Source organism: Dermacentor silvarum, chromosome 1 (assembly GCF_013339745.2).
Source record: "Dermacentor silvarum isolate Dsil-2018 chromosome 1, BIME_Dsil_1.4, whole genome shotgun sequence".
In the NCBI taxonomy this organism is placed as follows: Eukaryota; Metazoa; Arthropoda; class Arachnida; order Ixodida; family Ixodidae; genus Dermacentor; species Dermacentor silvarum.
In genome coordinates, this window is record NC_051154.1 from 217,875,494 (window position 1) to 217,894,975 (window position 19,482).

A 19,482-nucleotide genomic window follows, 5' to 3' on the forward strand; every position below is an offset into this window, starting at 1 on the left:
TACTCAGAGCAGACATGCGCTCACTGGCAGCACTGTGTGGGAAAGACCGGGAGAAGACAAAAAGGAAAGGCAGGGAGGTCTACACAGGAGGAAAAAGGGATCAAGGGATAAAAAAAAAGGGAAGCAAGGAGAGAGAACACTGAGGTTGCCGCTTCATACGGAGGTGTGCATCTACATCGCAGTTGGTCTCTGACGTCTGTAGAGATCGGTTTCTGAGCTTGAGGTATTGGTTCTTGGCATTGCGACTGCACCACATGGGAAACATGCGTGAGATAATTGCGGATGTAAATGAACACTTTGCTGTGGTCGCCGCACTTCGTAGAAATGATGGAACATATGAGTGGTCTATGCAGGTATAAATGACCACTGCTGTTTTCACCGGATGTTGAAGAGTTGAGGAATTCGCAGCCAGATAGTGTAACGGACATCTGATAAGTTAGGTTGGAGGCCTATTTGTGAAAACTTACCGACGTTTCAAAATGCCGTTTTATATGAGCCAGTTTCCCAGGGCTTGGAGCGTCTGCAACGCGACCAATGCAGTGGCGGTCACACTGTTCTTTTTCTTAATGCTGTGGCGATTAAGGCTCACGACGGCATAACAATATCGATGACGACAACGGTCGTCATGCAGACGTACAGACAGACGGACGGACGGATGGACGGACGCATTGACGGACCAAGGAAACCCACGTTTATATATCTTAACTGCTGTCCCAGTAAAACCCGGGGCTCTCACGGTCGCTCACAGACGATCTGCAGCTTTGGGACACTAAAGCATCACCAACTATTGCTGTTACCTGATCGTGCGTTGACACATGTGACGAGAGGACCGTTGCAGGTCTTTTTTTTCGATCAGGGCATGTTACACACTTCGGTTCTTTGTAGGTTCATCAGTCTTCATCAAGCTGCAACTGCAAGCACTGGTACAGGTCTACGATTTTCAAGTTACGATGAATCGCGTGAACATGTTAAATTAGTTTATGGGTGTATTTCCATAAACGAATTAATTAAACGATGTATTGAAGTACCTTCATGAATAATGAGTCCGATTCGAAGACGGAGACCGTGGTATAAACCAGCTAGAACGACAACCGCTCGCTCCCAATTGCTTTATTTTGAAGTCTTTACAAATTATACATGCGTTAACCACGAGCAAACAACGTTCTAATAAAGCGATCAAAAATTATGTTTCATTGGCCCGCAAACATACCATCATGCTGCTCAGACAGTGGCGTTTTCAGAACGGTAACAATAAAATGGTATTATTTATTGACTTTATCTGAACAATATTTGTTTGTTGGTGGTTATAGCACATGTATCAAAAAAGATCCGAGGACATCGAAATAAAGTCCTTTCTCATATGTTACTCGTTTCTGCCTCGGTCCTAGTCTTCCATATTGCACCAATCGATGTTTATTGTACACAATATAAAGCAACTTACTCGACAACAAATAATCTTAAGGTAACGTTTGTTACCCCTATTATCGTGCCTCTACTGATCTTAATAAGAACACACACATAAGATCTCACTCGTCCTTGCCTGCTTCACCCTCACACAATGTAGAAAAGTGGCAGCTAACTGTTTCGCTCACGTAAAAGGCGTACCATGAAACAAAATTCACGCAAATCAGTCACAGTCACAAAAATGTCTTTAATGACATGACTCTTGGATAACAAGCGTGTATTTATGCATGAAGCCAAATATTTACAAGCTATGTACATAAGTTGAAGTGACCACGGAAAGCACAGGAAATAAGATTTGTGTGAAAGTTTTGGGTGAACAGTCTGGGAACACTCAACCGTATGAATGCAGAATGCTTGCGGCACGAACGCTAGCACGGACGAAGTAAGGAAAGCAATTTACTGTTCAAGTCTATTAAATGCCTCCTGCTTTCTTTCTTCTTTTTTGGCGCGAAAGCTTAATGAGTAGTGCGTTACGGTGTCATTTGTTTGTTTTGAAAAATTACGCATAGAAGTAGTGTTCATCACTGGTGAATCTGTGGAATTGTTCAAAAAAAAAAAAAAGCTTAGCTTCATCAGAAAGGTCGCCAAATGCTAACACGTGGAATTCGGGCAGCAGTAATGTAGCTTCTCACGTCAGAATCGTCGTGCGTTTGCTCACAATCAAAAATACAAAGCAAATACAAAGCCAAAGAAAACCAGACATACAGCACTGTCAAAGCATAGCGATTGTTCGCGGCATTTAAGAGTTAAGAGGGAGGGTTAGGACTGATCATCCATGGGTGAAGAAATAAACATAAGCAAAACAGAGACAGCAACGTAACTACACTGTAACAATAGCACGAAAAAAAAAGGTCACTTGAACTACACGAGTACTCGTCTTCTCAAATGACTATAATTCTGTTCTAATGCTGTAATAACAAGGCTGCTAGCTGCTTTATTAAGCAAGCATTTCTGATAAGGTTGACGACATTAATACTGCACAAGTTAACACTGTTTCAGCACGGCACTGCGTCCGCACCAGCTCCCATTCAGCTGCCCGGATTATAAATCGAATCTGTCCACACGCTAGACGCGGTAAATTGAGATCTAGTAACATATAAAAAAAATGAACATTCCTGTGAAGCAAATGACTAAAAACCCTATTTTGACACGTGAAACTAAAGTGCTGCTGACCAGCAATATACGATGCTGACAAACGACAAAGATACTTCCCGTTTATCTTGACGCCACTCCTTATGTGCTTTATTAGACGTTAGCCTACGCTTAACTATTTAATGAAAACCCGTTGTGTATGAGCTTTTTCTTCGGCACATAGTTTGCACATACATAAGTATATCGCGGAATAACTTATTCCGATATGCTTTCACACAGTTTATATGATTCAAGATGCGCACTCGTTCCATGTTTAATTTTTATACATGGCAGCGTACTTTGTGGTCACAAGCACTCCTTTATAGATGCGTAGTAGATGCGATATGACCAGAAGTCACCAGAAATTGACCAGAAAGTTGGCACAACCGAGCTCCTGTGTGTGATGCTTATTGAGCCATACGCAGTTGCGATAAAATGGTAAATCAATGTTCAGCTTCGCGAATGCCAGCAGTTTCTCAATGCTGTAGCCGGTGGTAAACAAAAAGTGTGAGGGCAGATGAACATGATTGGTCTTATAGACAGTACTGATGACTGGCAAAACAAGGATGCATCATATGAGATATGATATATAACAGAGTCTAAGAGGTAGTGAGGTTTTTTTATATATACAAAATAACAATAGGTTCCTTCTTTTGATGATCTCAAGCGCATTAACTTTACAGCACTACCATATTTCAAATAGAGGTACGACTCATCCTTGCATCACTAAGCTGAGTGCAACAAAGCGGTTGACACTCCCACATTCTCGTCCACATCTGTCGGGCTCTACTGAGGTGTTCGTTTCTCGAATGCCGGCGTGTCCTGTTTGCCGAGCAAGGGATCACCACAAAGGCAACTTATACTGCATAAAGCGGCGTCTCCGGAAAAATCACTAATTCTTTTTTTTTCATTCTTCCGATGGAGCGTTTGTACTTAAGCATAGCGTGCAAGCACTACATCGCTTTTGAAGCTCGTATAAGTTGATGTTAGGTAACCACATGATCCCCCCTGAGTATCCGCAAGTAAAGTCGACAATTTTCTCCGGCGGAAGTCCTATGACGCTTTTTATACCGCAATATTATTATTAATTTTAGTGCCAACTTAGGTTAACCTTAACAAAAGCGAAGGCTGTCGAGTTTTATCTTCTAAAGGTGTAAAATATAAAGAATTATGCAGAAAAAGCAAAGCGGAAGTGTCACATGCTGCGTAATTAGAATCTGAATGATGTCAATGCACTGGCTTTAAACTATGGTAACAAAGACACACGCATTCAGTCGCTTGCACCGAACTGAACGAAAGCAACAAATACGACTTAGCACTGTCGTTCCACAGTTGCAGACAGCCAGTGACCTGAGAAGGTGCCCAAACGCGATGATGTACAAGGGCTAGTCATGAAAGTGGGCTCAATCGGTCTCGCTCGGAAAGGTAGCGCCGTCCACTCCAGCGGGGGTCGGACGACGCCGGTGCCGTACGATGAAACTGCTGGATCATTTCAAAGTGCTGGCATGAAATGGTGGCCCTTCTTCTACCCGCGCAAGCAGTTCTAGAGGCGGCACTTAGACTCGGTGATTACGTAATGTTGCGCAGAGGCGACGGTAACGCAGACCTCTTCCCGGCCACGTTCGTCATGCAGGGCTTCGCTCGTGGCGTCCTTTTGCGTGGCCGCTGCCTGGATCCGACGAGTCGCAGGCGCCAGCAACAGCTTTTCGAGTGACGCAACAGGTGCTTCGCACAACAGGTACAGCAGGTATGCCATCAGGAATGACATTGTCAGGCATCCGAAGAAGTCCTTCACCTGCGTTTAGACCATCAAGGTGAAGCGATGGAGTGAAGCGTTTCTCATGCAAACGGACATTGTAATGTATTTGTCCATCCGAAACATACAAATCTAGTGCGTAGGGGCTAACGCACGAACCATAGGCTTAAAATGAGCCTCATTGTTTGAGAATGCGCAAGAAAAATTGGCGGGAATCCGTAAATGTATAGTTTGCGCGGAAGATGAGGGTGACGGCCGCGTTACCAGCCACCTAAAAGGGAAGTGTAATTGGCGAAGTCACTTCGAAGAGGTTCTCAAAATTCAAAGCATAGTTAAATGTCTTCAGTATTGACATAGGTGCGAGTGGGAGGTTCGCCATTTCACTCGCTGCTGTGGAGCTGTAACTGAAAGATCATCGTATTAACCTTGAAGTTAGGTGGCTGGCCCTGTAGGAATTATACTCAAGATTAGCGAAACGCGAAGTGGGTAGACGCTGAAATGGCCTCCCGTTGCCTAAATCAAACGCAAGTGTCTCTTTAGAGTTCCTTTTTAACCGTATGTGGCATAAAGGGTTAAGATCAGGTAAGAAATATTTCAGTCGCTCGACCTCAAGCTTCCACTTAACTGGTTCATTTGATGGGACCGCTACGAGACACGTCCATCAGGACCAACGTTCTGCTTCGCGTCCTTCAACGATTGTAACACTTAGAAAACTGTCTCAGAAGGCGCACTTGTGACTGAATTAGTGTATGACAAAAGGCGTCTGTCAACCTTCGTGAAAACCTTGTTTAATATCTTCACAAAAGTTGTTATATTTCTAGAAGCACTGGAATAAGAAAGGCAAGCATCCTTTTATGTTGTTCAAACTTTTGTTTGGCATCTAACATCAGCTGATATAGGACTGATATAGGCTTCAAATTTTACGCTTATATGAACTAGCGTGTCCGTATCTGAGCTTTCGCATCTTAACACCCTCGTTATTATGAAAAAAAGCTGTTTATCTGCTTGAGCATGACATTTCGACGTCATTGCAAAATGAATATATTGAAAGAAATGTATATGTACGACACAGTCAAACCACTCGGTCATTTCAGTGACGCTGTCAAGAAGTACAGTGTTATGTGTTTAGGAACTGTTAAAAAAAGGCAAAAGCAGAGCCTTATACTGGATGAATGAGTACGACTCAAAAGAGGTACCAAGTTAAAGTGCTGCAGGGACATTCGTTCTCGCAGAATGCCGGCGCGTATGAGGTAGAGCGGTGAGTGGATCAGGTAGGCGCCGTACGAAAGCCGGCTGAGCGGTATGAGAGGCTTCCAGGAGAGCAGCCGGTTGGCGAAACCTGCGAGACAACACAACAAGAGCAGACTGCGTTGATGTGATAATCGCACAAGATGCTCGACATTAGCGTTAGGCAATATCGCAGTTCGTATGGTCCTATAATTTCAGAAAGAAACAACTCAGTGCCATTACACTCTGTGAAGGTGGATGACCAGCGGAGCTGTATACATGGTGATAAGCTATATTATTGCGATAGCAATTATATGGACACTTCAACCGGATTTCTGCCGTCGGCGTCGTCGTCGTCGTCGCCGTCGCCGTCGCCGTCGCCGTGACGTTCCGTATAGATAAAATCTTCGCCGCGCGCCGTATGCCCCAGCGGAAGCGTGGGGGGACGCGCGCTATCACGGAGAGCGAACGCACTCAATCTCCCACGCGCAAGCAAGGAAGCGGAAAGCCAGCGCCGGAGGGAGCAGGGGGGGGGGGGGGGGGGGGCACTCTTCTGCCAACAACCGCGCTCGTCCGCACAGTCTCTTATCTCTCCCACGCGCAAGCCAGGAAGCGGGAAGCCAGCGCCGGAGGGAGCATGGGGGGGGGGGGGGGGGGGGGGGCGGGCGCACTTCTACGCTTCCAACAACCGCGCTCGTCGTTCGTTCGACCGCACCGTCTCTTATCTCCACACGGCTCTGACCTTTATGCCGCTCAGTTTCCGTTGATAGACCGCAAGTACCTTCGCCCGCGGCGAAGGTACGTTGCGCTGCCAGCGTTTTGACAGTCGTTGTCTGCAGTCATTCAGTGTGATCTATTCATGTTTGTTTGTGCGCGCTCACACCACGCTTGTTCATTCAGTTAGTAATAGTCGGGCCACATTTTCCAACGCACGCTACACATGCAATGCTGCCCAGATCGGCAGTGCAGCACTACAGGTGTGTCCCTTCGCACGCGCTGCCCACGGGCAGCGCTTCTCATCAATACCACCATTTCACACGCGCCTTCTCGTGGTCATCGAGTCTCTCTTCATGTCGGTCTACTTACGCCGCTGCACACCTGCTTACTTAATCAGCTCATGTTTACTACAATTCATATTGCTACCAAGGCCGCTCACCTTACTTCGTATGACATTGCTGTGTTGCTATCGCATTCATTGCTTCGCCCTTAGGGCGAAACTGTGACATTTTTGATTTAAATAAAGACACATACCACATGAATTGTCATTTTCTACCGTCTTTATTATTTTGTCACTAAGGTGACTATAGCTTTGTGGTCGCTATGGTAGACGACCCTGGGTTTTGTAACGATGGTTGAGCGGGAATGGGCGCGAAGGTGGCGGGAAGCTGCTAATGCGTCCCGCCACCTTCGCACCCATTGCCGCTTCTGGGGCCGTATTCTGTAACGCTTCGGTTTTCGAAGGATTCGGTTTGCGTGCAGCGATTGGTCGCCGCCTGGATGACGCCATCGCCTCAGGGCGCGAACGCATTTTTTGATGACGTCACGCACATGTCAATCACGCGGAAACCGAATTTGTCGTCTGCTACGAAGCGAAGCCGCGCGCGCTGCTTCGGTCTGATCCGAAGCGCGGTGTGCCGTGTGCAGAGCCTGTGCGTGCCGTGTGCATGGGCGAGATCGCGGCACTCAGAACAAAATGACGGCATGTGCGGGGCCTGTGGCGCCTGTTATCGTGCTTTTAGCGAGCCTCCGTGATAGACAGCGACAACCTCGACGTCGACAAGACGCCTTTACGATGACAGACTAGGGATTCAGGCGACAATTCAGATTCTCAAAAGTGACAGCGCTCCGACTGTGCGAGGAACTTGAGTGTGTATTTTGGCCGCAACGCGAAGTTAGCGTACGACGTCCCACCTAGCGGCATAAATGGGTCAACCGAAGTAAACAAAATTCGTTAAGTCACTCACCGCCAGTACAACTCACACGCGTTTCATGATGAAAAACGTAAACCTCATCAATACCATGAACAAATTATTTTTATTTACCAAGAAGCGCTCGTAAATTGCTATATTTTTACTCGGTTTCTGACGTTCACTGCCACAAAAAGAAACCTTCGCGCCGATTGGTCTCTGTCCTTTCACTTGTTTTCATTACGTCAACGGACCGCCCCGATGTGACGCCACCGCCAAACCGAATCCTTCGAAAACCGAAGCGTTACAGAATACGGCCCCTGTTCTTCTTCGGTCCGCGCAATACGCGGCCTATCCATTACACGGCCGGAACGCAACTGAGATAACGTGCCTATGCAGTGCGTGACGTCACCAGCCAAAGAGACGCACCCATTGGATATTAAACGCAGCTGGGGCACACCGGCGATACGGTTTTGCTTTGTATCGAGGCTACGGTGTTTTTGGTCTACGCGCTCGGTCTACGCACGCAGCGATCCGCTGGAAACTAGCGTATACCAGCTTTGCTGTAAAAAGAAAACTGGCAGCCGCTTCCGCCCTGAATGCAAAGGGCCGTTTCAGTTGTTGCTGGCTTCGGTGCACGATAAGCCTTTCCTCCCATGCTTGTCGCCTGTAGTCGTCATGTATAGTATATTCAAGGACAGACGCCAATCCTCAGGAGACTAATTAACAAAGCTTTAAGTCCGTAAGTGCTCTTTGCCATTGGCCGGCCGCCTCCGTTAATGATATGTCTCGCATCATGATTGTAGTTTGGTCGTACGAACAATTCTAGCGTATACGAGCTTTTTGTGAATACGGGCCCTGCTCTCTCATATAATGTATACGATGCTGAAGCGAATTAGCAGCCGCATCATTGTGATGTCCGGTCCCGAGAATCCCGAGCTCAAATTGTAGATATGGCGTGTTAGCTTACGCATACAAAAATAATAATAAAATATTAAAAAAAAGCTCTCATACGGCTTCATAGGCATTGCGGACAGCCCCGATTGTGAGGTATGCTCCGTGTATTGGCGATTGATAAAGTGTTTCGTATGCGTGCCGATACTCGCGAGAACCACATTCACTGTCTCTGGCAAGAACAAGCGATCGCTCTTTCTTTGTGGTGTGCCCAATGTTAGCAAGAACAGTGCCACAGATTGAAATTGTGAAGGAAGACGTCATATATCCCTTTCATACAAGGAATGCAGCAGCCAGTGACTACTTCTTAGCGGTTACTCTGTGAACGCTTTCTTCGCACAGAAGACAGCGCATGAAAACACTGCGCGCTGTGAGGTGCCCATTTTCACAACGCTATGTGGTTACAGCATTGGGACAGCACATTTTGGTGACACAACATGAGCACCTCCGACTCTGTAAAGACGTGCATATATACGGCTCAACAAGTAACGTACTGTGCAGAATACTAGAAGAAGGGCGGAAAGAAAGATAGACCACAACAGAGTACTTCTGGGCTGTGCGTATTGATGTAGTACCTGATGACCGTATAGGTAAAGTGCGCGCTTCGTATTCTGCGTCACGTACCTGCCACAAACTTCATTAGGTTGAATTCAGTTTGTCTTTTCTAGTTTAGGAGGGGTTTCCGCGCATGACATGCCGCCGAAAATTTTGTTCGCTCAGCTAGAGCTCACAGGGGTAGCTGGTGCTTGATAGCGATAGCAAGTTCAGCTTCGCGTTCAATAGATGAGAACAGGAAAAGTGAACGCGCGCGTGTACTTCCTGCTGCAGCTACTCGATGGAGCACGTGCCACAACTGCACGGAAAGCCTGTTAGCGCAATGTCGCGTTAGGTAAATTCACCATGCGCTCTCAAGCATTGCCAGCACACTCTAAACAGACGCTGTAGACAGAAAAAAAAATATCAGAGAATACTAAACATAAACTAACTTCTCTTTAACAGTTGTAAAAAATACGTGTCTCGGTTTTTGTTGCTGGCGCGATTTAAAAAAAGATAAACATATATTTTTTAGCATAGCGGTGCACAGAGTTAAACACGTGCATCAGTGGCACCTTCTCACCTCCACGGCCGGAGGCGCAAGCGAAGACGACCCAGGAGAGGGACAGCGCCCATGCCAGCTTGCTCAAGCCGGCGTAAGCGACGGCGTCGGCGCCCAGCCATGAGTCTCCGCGCAGCCACTTGAAGGGACCGAAGACGACAAGCAGCGCCAGCATAGTGGACAGCATCCAGCATCCGGCGCGAGCCCATCGTGGAAGCTTCAGCCCCACGTTTGTGCTGACTGCGTAGCCCAGCATGATGCCCACGGCGTACGAGGTGACGTGCACGTACGGCCGGTAGTAGATGAACTTCATCATGTCCAACGTCTTGCTGTAAGCACAGGCAATGAAAGTATGTTATAATAGTAACTAAGTATGGGAATGAAAGTCCGTGGCATACAAGTACAGCGCCGCACACAAACCACATGCACTCGACACGCCAGCGCTTAAGAACCTCTTCAGCTACATGGCGTGCAGCACGAAGTATGAAGCTCGTACGTGACAATCGTGATCGTCGAGCCGTGTGAGAAGGGGTGGAAGATTACGCGACTCAAGACATTCTATTATCCCTACGTGTGGAAGAAGCCTAACATAAGATAGTTCAAATATTTAAGGATTGTACAAAGCAGACAGTAAAAAATTCCTAGACGTATTTACAGAAAAGGGAAAAAAAGTGCGGAAGAAAATTTTTGATCTGTGTAAACTGTATGATATTGCTGTTGACCGCTAAATAGCATGTACTTGACCTTGTTGTGGTAGCTACCCACGTGGCTTTTTAAGAAAAATTTACGTTTCAGTAAAATATGTAAACAAAATTAAAATGAAGAGGGCGGACGCTCTCCATTCATTTATAATGGCAGTACAAGACCTTTTATCTCTTAGAAAAAAAATAATTACGATGCGTGAGTAAAATATCGCACTTTGTCACCCTAACGAGTTTACTACTGTGCTCACTGTGATAGCTTGCGGCCACTAGCTCGTTCGAAAACGGGGGGAGACACAGTACGAGAAGTGATTGCATTGCAATGGAGGCTGGTATGGTTACTCTCGCCGCCACAATTCAGCTAGCGCTCTACTTCATAGTACACATCCTGGCCTGCGCTTGCTATGTTACATAGCTTGATTAAATGAACGCTGCAATGTCTGCTCACATGCCAGCGGAGCCCCCTCCTTATCTTCTCAGTAGCGAACGAATAATTGAGGGCTTTCGCTCGAAAAGTATAAAACTGACCAGTGCTTACTCGAGCTCAGGCTGACCATACAAAGGGAGCGGTTGGTAGGAGTACATGTAAGCGTTGATGGTGACGGCAGCTGACGTGCCGATCGCCAGGACACCTCCGAGGAGCAAGCCAATCCTCGGGTGGCTGTAAGGAAAGTACACGCTTTGTATCTCTGCTCAACACGGGTCCACCTCAACACGGGTGCAGCGATGGGGTGGGACGTTATGTTTACCTCAACATGATGACTGGAATGATCCAGATGAACATGTAGATTTGCCAGTCGACGCTTACGTACCAGCTGTGCTGGAGGCACTGCACAGCGGAATTAGGAAACTTAATATGTGAAGTGTAAATGCAATTTGTTAAAAAAAGGACGGCGACGGTTAATTATATAGAGAGCATGCAAATTAAGGCATGCTTTTTTTTTCTTACGCCCCATCGTAACAGTCGCCGCAGAAAACACATCGAGGTACATGGCTGAAATTTCTTGGTGCATGTTATCAAAGATACCAAACCAAAAAAAAAAAAAAAGAAGAAGAAAAGATGAGTACAGAGGCAAAGAAGGCGACAGTAGGAACGTTGCAAGAATGACTATTAGTTTATTCCAAGGAAATCGCATGTAACATTCTACGCATGCGGCGGATCACATCATACATATCTGACTTAATCAATATTCGGGCGTTGCGCCATATACTTGCATTCTTCATTACTGAGCATAAAGGGATCAGACCACAGGGCGCACTGGTTTCGTATCTTTGATAGCATGCCCTTATCAACAGGCCAAGAAACACACTCTACTAAGCTGTCATTACCCGTGAACATTTGCGAACAGTGAAACTTAGAATGAGAACACGCTACTGTACATGGGCATTCGTGCTCCACCAATTTATAAATCGTATAGATTGTTGCTCTTCCTACTCTTCAGGAATCCAACTATCGGCCATAAACTAGTTAAACGGCTAGATCGATGAAAATTCCACCAACAAAGCACTCAAGTTTACTGAAGCAACCACACGATGCTGTTGAGCTAGGCAGACGTAGTCTGTGGGAATTCACGATACACCACTGCTTGAAGAATGCAATTTTGTCGATGCTCCTGCATCCTGTGCACTTTTGTCTCCAATAGTACTATAACTACACTACTACAGGAAACGGGCGACTTCGCCTCTTATCATGGCTCCGTATAGATAATTTTCTCGTGAAGTCATGGACGCAGCTTCTCACCATGCTAGTACCCGAATATGGTAGCTACAACCATTTCACCGTCAGTGCACCATCAGTGCAGCGTATTATCGCACATACATTGTTTTATTTTTTGTTGGTGACCGTTTTTAACCGAATTATCACTGTTATCAATTGGTCGCTCGGCAAAAGACACGCCTGTCGTGCTGTAACTTTTTTTGCTTACTCAGATTCTCGATGTGCTAGTACTCCAAATGACGACCCCAATAACGTCAGTGCGAACCACCTGTGCAATCTTTGGAAGCAGCACGTGAGCACGCAGAGGAATAATGCATGTAAAAGATAGTTCATGAGCTGAGGGGGTTGCGGCAGTTCGTATTTGTCGTGTCATTGCGTTTATCCTGAAGATAACAAAAAATGTAAGAAAGATAGAGCGTTCTTTTCATGAAGTGAGAGACTGCCCACTGTTCATAACTCTCCATTCAGTATTGCAAATGACCAAAGCATGCTTACGAAGTAGTTCAGTTATAGGTCACAATAAGGGGCATTGGAAACATTGAAGGATAGGTATGTCGCACCATGAGAAAGCTATGTACTGGTTCTTCCTTTCCTTCCTTTTTACGTCCGTGACGTAGTTGATTACGCATTATTCAACGTTCTTCCGAATCGTCTCTCTTGTTAGCGTTTTTCTTTATGTGGCGGAAACATTCCTGTTCAAGCATCACGCTTGAAATCAGTTTCTAACCACATAAGCTAACGTAGTACAAATAATACCAATTATTAGTGGCTGAGGGGTTATTCGACTGCTGAATGATTCTTAAGATCAAACAATTTACACATCTAAGCATTAAAGTGAGCTTCACGCAACGGAACCCTAAATGACTGCCCAAACCGACCTGATACGGAGCGCACTATAAAACCAATGATTTGTGCAGTTGTTTCCGCGAGATAGTTTATACAGGACAGTACCACAGTATCGTATAGGCTTATGCAAGACGTAGTCGCTAGAGGGAAAGCTGTTTGTGAAAGTTGAATCATCATACACACGGGGGCACATGGTAAGATCAGATACTCTTAAGGTGCGAGGCTTAAGGTATCTTAAATTTCGATTGATGTTCAACCAAAGGTTGTGACACCAGGCACGTAGACGCTGTACAAAGACAAGGGGCACAGTAAACGACCTTGTGATGGTGATGACGGCGGTGGTGGTGTTGCAAGAGGCTCGGTTAGGTTGGCGTGCATGGTCGGTAGTTCTGGCGACTGGTTATCTCTTACGTTGACTTCCAAACAATCGCACTATTGCAAGATCGTTAATCTACCCTTGTCTTCGTGTGATCACATTTACCGCCATCACAAAGAGCAGGCACCCAGGTTTCTCATGGACACGATTTTGTCAATCTAGCTACAGATCGTCCCGGGACATCATTAGCCCAAGGGGTTAAAAAAAAATGCACAGCGACATAGCAAGCGGCACTCGGTCGCGACCGGTGATGTGCATGCAAGCTACACAATATGTCTGAGGTATGCGTAAGCAAGGGCCGTGTGACAGCGGCCCTCAGAGCACGAAGGCACCCTTGCCATGTCGAGCAGGTCGCTCCAGTTGTTGATGTGTATGAGCGCCCGCCACCAGTTGCGCGTGCAGGTGGCGAAGATGGATGGGTGGTGCTCTTTGGCCAGCGGCCCATCCACCACCAGCGGCACAAGCAGCCACACCCCGATCACGAACATGAGCGGCGCCGTCAACCTGCGGGAGAGAAGTGCGCCAGCCTCGCCACATTCAATGCCCGTTGAGACGTTTGCATTGCGATCTCCGTTCAGAGGGTAATTTCAATATTTATGCTAAAGCTGCTGTAGTAAAGAAGGGCAGTGGAACAATTTGTGTCACTTTCGCGCCGAACTAATGGGAGAGGAACGTGACGAAGAGGGAAGACAGCTATACATTCTTGGATAAAAGGGATTGAAGCCGTTGCACGCTTCACCGAAGCTGTCTTCATGTCGATTACTGAGACACCAGTCCTTCTTCTTGCCTTCTACATCGCCTCTCGTTCTACAGAGGTTCAGAGCTGTAACTGCGTTTCTGCACTGCTCGGTAATGGTTCTCGTCACTCCCGCAGTGGCTTTGAAGATTTTGACAGAAATTGCACCTCAGGACAGAACTAAGGCGCCTTAGGAGTGAAAAAAAATGTTTGGTTGGCAAGACCTGCATAGATCATTAAAGGCATAAATATTTGCAATTGTTGCGAATAAACAAGTAGCAAAGAGCACGATTGTCGGTAGGAATACTTTCGATGCATGCTCGGCACTCAAGTTCCTTTTGTAGGAACACACAACACAGATACTCAACAACAACAAAAACGACGATGACGACGACGGCAACAACAGCCACAGTAATAACAGCTAATAATAATAATATAGGAATTTTGCGTGCAGGAGCTACAAGTGGACACACCAAATTAGAATGTTCCGGAATAGTTTTTACCACCTTGGTTTCTTTAATATGTGCATTAATCTCCGAACTTAGGCGTTTATTTTTATTCATTTAGGAAGCGTCCTCCGCTGCCAGGAATCAAACTCTCTTCATCGCTGAATGGCACAGTCACTTATCCACCACGGCGAGGACGCGTATTTCCTTGACTTTGACCGACCTTGTGACTTCAGTCAGTTCTGGTCGTGGCTTTGATGGTACACAATACTGGCACTGACGCCGGTATTCATCGAGAAAGAAAATTAGGGTAGAAATTCGACACTGGGGAATAACCATATAGTGCATAGCATTCTTTGTAACCTATACTCTTCCTTTGAAACCAAGACTGCCGTATGTTAGGAGATAAGTAACTTCAATGCCACGCACACTCTGACGATCCCCTCAGTAAACTCGTTCTTACAGTCAATCTTTTGTTTGGTGAATGAACGAAATGTTTTTGTAGTGCTTTTCTTTCTCGCGTAATTTGCCCGCCAACACGCCCGCCTGCGTTCCGACAAGGCTCCAACGTGTCCTCTTGAGAAGCCTCTCCCTGTTGTTGCAGATGCAATTATCCGGTTGCTTGCGTTTTCCGCGCGTTCCTTTCCGCACTACCTCTCGCCTGCGTTCTAACTGCGCCTCGGTAAGGCCAAACCAAAACACGCCAAGCGTCTCAACGAGCTCGCTTGTCCGCGAGAAATTCCTAAGGGTCGCTTGTCGATGCATGCGTCCGCGACGTAATTGTTTCAATATCGGGATTCTGTATGTTTTCGAATCCTGTCGTCGGATAACTTTAATGATGTTTATTTAATTATTTATAAAACAGTACTTGTTTAAAATGAGTTTACGAAGCCGTTCGAAGGACGAAGCTTAGGCAAATTCATGACTAACCATCACTCCCATGATGACTGATAAAATCTTGCGTCCGAGGTTCCTGCGCCCAAAAGTAGGTGGCAGCAAGCGTACAGAAGTTTGTGTATTTTCAGAAATGCACCTATTCTAGCCTAGATGGTGTTACGGATCTTTTGGGACACGAAATGGAAGGACGAACGGAACGGAGCAGAAAATGACCCCGACCACGTTGCCAAACAATGCTGCGCATTAAAAAAAGAGCAGTGGGGAGTTCTGGGTTTTATGCAACCAAAGTTAAGGGACGAAACCGCCGGCCGTACAAAAGAACGCAAAAGGGTATATAGAAGAACGAAAGCAAAGTGTGTGAGGCTTTTGGGTGCTCTATTTCTAAAACTTCCTATTGCTAAACAGAATAGCACGCTTCCTCTTTCTCTGATTTACGGAAGTGATTACTTTTAACAAGTTTCGATCACGTTCAGATCTTCTTTTTCCCCCGTTCTTTGCGTTTTTAGGAAGTTGCCTTAAGTAAGCTTTGTAGGCAGTTTTTATTACTTACCTTATGTATCTTCTTACGAGAAGCAGCGTGACTGGTAGCCAGAGGTTTCCCCTTCTTTGCCTCAAGTGCCTGGCGATGTTAAAGCTTAGTAGGAATCCGCTGGAAGTGTTCCAAAGAAAGACGAAAGCAAAATCAATCAGCGTGTGGCATTTCATTGGGTGGTAATCGTGCATCTTTAAATAGCCATTAGATACGCGGCCTCATATCGTCGGGGTAACCATATTGGTAGCAACAGGCAGTGTGGCGGCAAATTACGCCCTCTTAAGTGCTGTGAAATTCTGACTCGTCCCACACCAACAGTATTGAAATATTGCAACAATCGTATCTGCCCTCAAAGCATACGGTAGAAAAATACTAAGCAAGACGGTTATGCTACAACCTGCTGCGATAGTTAATCATTTCGTGTCATCTAAGGGCTTTTTTTTTCAGTGCACACCCAGCTTCAGAAAACGAACTCCGAAACTAGATAAAGAGTTTACAGCAGCATGTCATAAACTATTCTCACAACAGCCTGTTCGAGCACGATGTAAAATCAACTTCAATCAAGACAGTGCAGTCGAGATGAGAGTGATTCTTCGATAACAAGTTATCAGAAGCGGCCGCTGATTTTGAAGTATATTTCTTACATCGTGGCTATGACACTGGCGCGATTGCCTAGTAGTTAATGGTTGCTGGCCGTGTTACAAACTCAGCGCGCGTTTTCAAAATCAAATTCCACCGCAGTGTACCAATATTTACCGCGCAGAGGTATACCACTAATAAAATGCGTGCCAGTAATTTTTGTTCGGCAAACTGTCGTAAATGTTACGCTTTTCCTTTCTTCGCTGAAATAGTATAAACAAAGGAGACTTAATCAGCGTATAGGTGCTGACGGTTACGTCTTTTGTGTCAAAAGATAGATAATGCTAAAAGTTAGAAATAAACGTAAAAAGAAAGACAGAGCAATAAAAATGCACACTCAACGAAATAGTCTAGTTCAGTTATTACTGTATACGCAGAACACTTTACCCCTAGGATTAGTTACTCTAGTTTAGGTGAAAGTTTTCGTTGCTTAAACCTTAGGGGTTAGAGTGCAGCCCTGAATAGAAGCCCACCCTCCTGCTTTTGTTTTCAGATCGTCTGCCTTGTGCAGCAGGCATGGGGGGACCTCGTAAGCTGCGCCACTTGAGAAGTATACTACCTCATGAAGAGGAAGGTCTGCACTGATGGATAAGCGTTGCCGACGAGGCACCAGATGAAGTTCTTGCCAAAGCGAATGATGCGGAGGAGCTCTCCCACAGCCGTCGGCTCGACAGTCAGGTAACTGTGGCCCAGGATGACCCAGCTTGCACTGAGAAATCGCAGGCCGTGCAGGAAGCGCAGACGCCAGGCATCGCTACCGCGTTCGGCACGCACGTTCAAAAGCTTCTCTGTGTTGGCCACCGCGCTAAACGACAGCACCACCTTGAAGAAGGCACCTGCGCGCGTAGCACGTGCATCAAGTAAGTGTTACATATCTGCTGCACATGCCATTGATGGCCCGCTGGTAGGCTAACTGAACACCTTGATTTCCTCGTAAGCCGGACGCCTCGGGTTCCTGCAACAACGTGTTTGGATCGGAAGTTAAATGGGCAAAAAAATTTGGGGGAATTAATGCTGCAAGTTGAGCTTGTTAGATTGGATTCATGGTGCCGGACACAGAATTTGGCGCTAAGACTAAAACATAGCAGGAAGAAGGTAAGATACAGGTGCTGTTTTTCTGGTTCCCATCGTGAATATAATCCTGGTAGCCTAACTTTCAGTCTTTATTCAGCTCATTTCTTGTGCAACGGCTGTCGTTTCGTATTTTAACCCAGTACTCCGTGACAGTCATCTCTGCCATCTTATTGGCACTGTCGTTTTGGAGGGCAAGTATACTGCATCGCGGCACAATCATCAGGACTATTCTCCTGCTGATATTCACGCGATATGAGGCTGGGCAGCACCATCTGAAGGACGCGCAGGAAATATTGGCCGAGTCAGCAGTTCCGAGCGGTGACGTCAAGCGAGTTTGTACTGGTCTCGTACAAGCGAACATTCCTCTGATTTGTTGTTGAACAGTGCGCAACATTCACCTGCCCTTTAAGAAAAGATTCGCATTTTCCAACGGAAATATCCTAATCCTCGTGTCCCCATCCATCTCTGAAAATAATGTAGGAGTTCTGCAAACACCACGGAAATTACACTTCTAGCTGCCACCCAGCCTGTTGGAGAAAATAGCTACCCGACGAAAGATCTCGAGACTGGCATCGGATGAAGTACTTTCCAGGAGCGCACTGTGTGGACGTACGTCTCTTCTGTAACTGCGGGCGATGTTTAAGACACCGAATATTTGGGACCATTGCTTCGGTTCCTTTCTATGGTATACGGTAGGTTCGCGGGTAATCGCAGCCGACAAATGAGGGTCTTTTGTTGTGTTTGAAGACAGAGTTTTTTTTTCTGCAAGAAGCTACCAAGGCCCTAGAAGGGAACTTTAAGGCGATGATGCTTAAGTCAAGTAAGATAAAAGAGAAAGACAGTACTTGCACGTGTTCATGGTGGTGGGATAGGCAATGAACACAGGATATGACTAATGTTCTTACTATCGAGACGCATAAAGCGGATGAACCGTTTTGGATGATTATTTATAAAAGCAGTACTTGGTAGCTCAACGTTTCAAGATATTTGCCAAATGACTTGGCTATGCACTCTAAAAGTGCGCGACCCTTTTCCTGTCAAGAATTCCGAGGAAGTTCTAGAGCACGTTGCGGTCCACACCATTGTTAAATACTCCGAGTTTAGCATCGTCGTTTTAGGAACAACAAAAAAAGAGGTGTTTTCGTTTTAGCGTTGTTTTTCTTTTTTCTTTTTTCGTCAGCCACCGTGAACGCAAGAAATATTCTTCCACTTGTACTGCGATACTCAATGTACGAAGCCAGTACACATAAAAACGTAAAATATACCAGGTGTTCTTTAGCTGCACCAATTTTTAAAGAATTGCCTGTGGCAGAAAGCGCAATTGTAATCCTGTCTGAATAAACATACACTCGGCAATCGAAGAACACAAAACAACAGATTGACGTTTTGGCGCCCAATACGGGTGCCTTGTTCACAATGAACGAATGCATGATGGTCTTTATTATATAAGCGTCGGAAGACGTAATGCGCTTGCGTACAACTCAGGGAGGGGTCCCCGGGTCCGGTTTATCATGTTAGCAGTAGATTTTATGCAGAATGATTCAAGGCGCAATCGGGATGATAATTTTTTCTCTCTTTCGATGATGGAAGCCGAATGCTAGTTAATACTGTGCCCAGTCCTTTCATGATGCTCTGCTAGGGCCCCAGAAACCGTGTGTGCTTTGGCTACATCATTGCGGTGCTGCTGTAGCCTTCTTTTAAAGCTCCCCGTCTCGCCTACGTAGCACGCCTGGCAGTCCTGGCAAGGAATTTTGTAGATGACACCGGGATATTTTTATTTTTCGAGGTGGTCTTTGACTCAGACGAGTTGTTGTTTTAGCTTACTTGAAGGGAGGTGGCAGATTTGTACATCCTAATCTTTGAAAATTCTTGACATTGACTCGCTCACGCCTCGTGCATAGGGGAGAGACGCCCGTTTCCTTGTTCTCATTGGCCTGACAGGGGTTTCAGCGGCACGCTTTTCTTCAGTCTTTGTAAACTGGC

The 19,482-nt window shown here is 46.0% G+C and overlaps 1 protein-coding gene across 1 annotated transcript in view; it reads right to left on the bottom strand.

The window, feature by feature from the left end:
• Positions 1–1,664: 1,664 nt before the first annotated feature.
• The window catches only part of LOC119437052 (nose resistant to fluoxetine protein 6), a 68,582-nt gene continuing 50,764 nt past the window's right edge, over positions 1,665–19,482 (bottom strand). Inside the window, exons 7-14 of the mRNA XM_049660097.1 lie at positions 16,985–17,261; positions 15,805–15,903; positions 13,514–13,679; positions 10,986–11,065; positions 10,775–10,897; positions 9,557–9,864; positions 5,548–5,690; positions 1,665–4,390 (exon numbers count right to left, since the gene is read on the bottom strand). Of these exons, the coding sequence (XP_049516054.1) occupies positions 4,139–4,390; positions 5,548–5,690; positions 9,557–9,864; positions 10,775–10,897; positions 10,986–11,065; positions 13,514–13,679; positions 15,805–15,903; positions 16,985–17,261 (1,448 nt within the window). The 3' untranslated portion in view covers positions 1,665–4,138. The remainder of the gene's footprint in view (positions 4,391–5,547; positions 5,691–9,556; positions 9,865–10,774; positions 10,898–10,985; positions 11,066–13,513; positions 13,680–15,804; positions 15,904–16,984; positions 17,262–19,482) is intronic.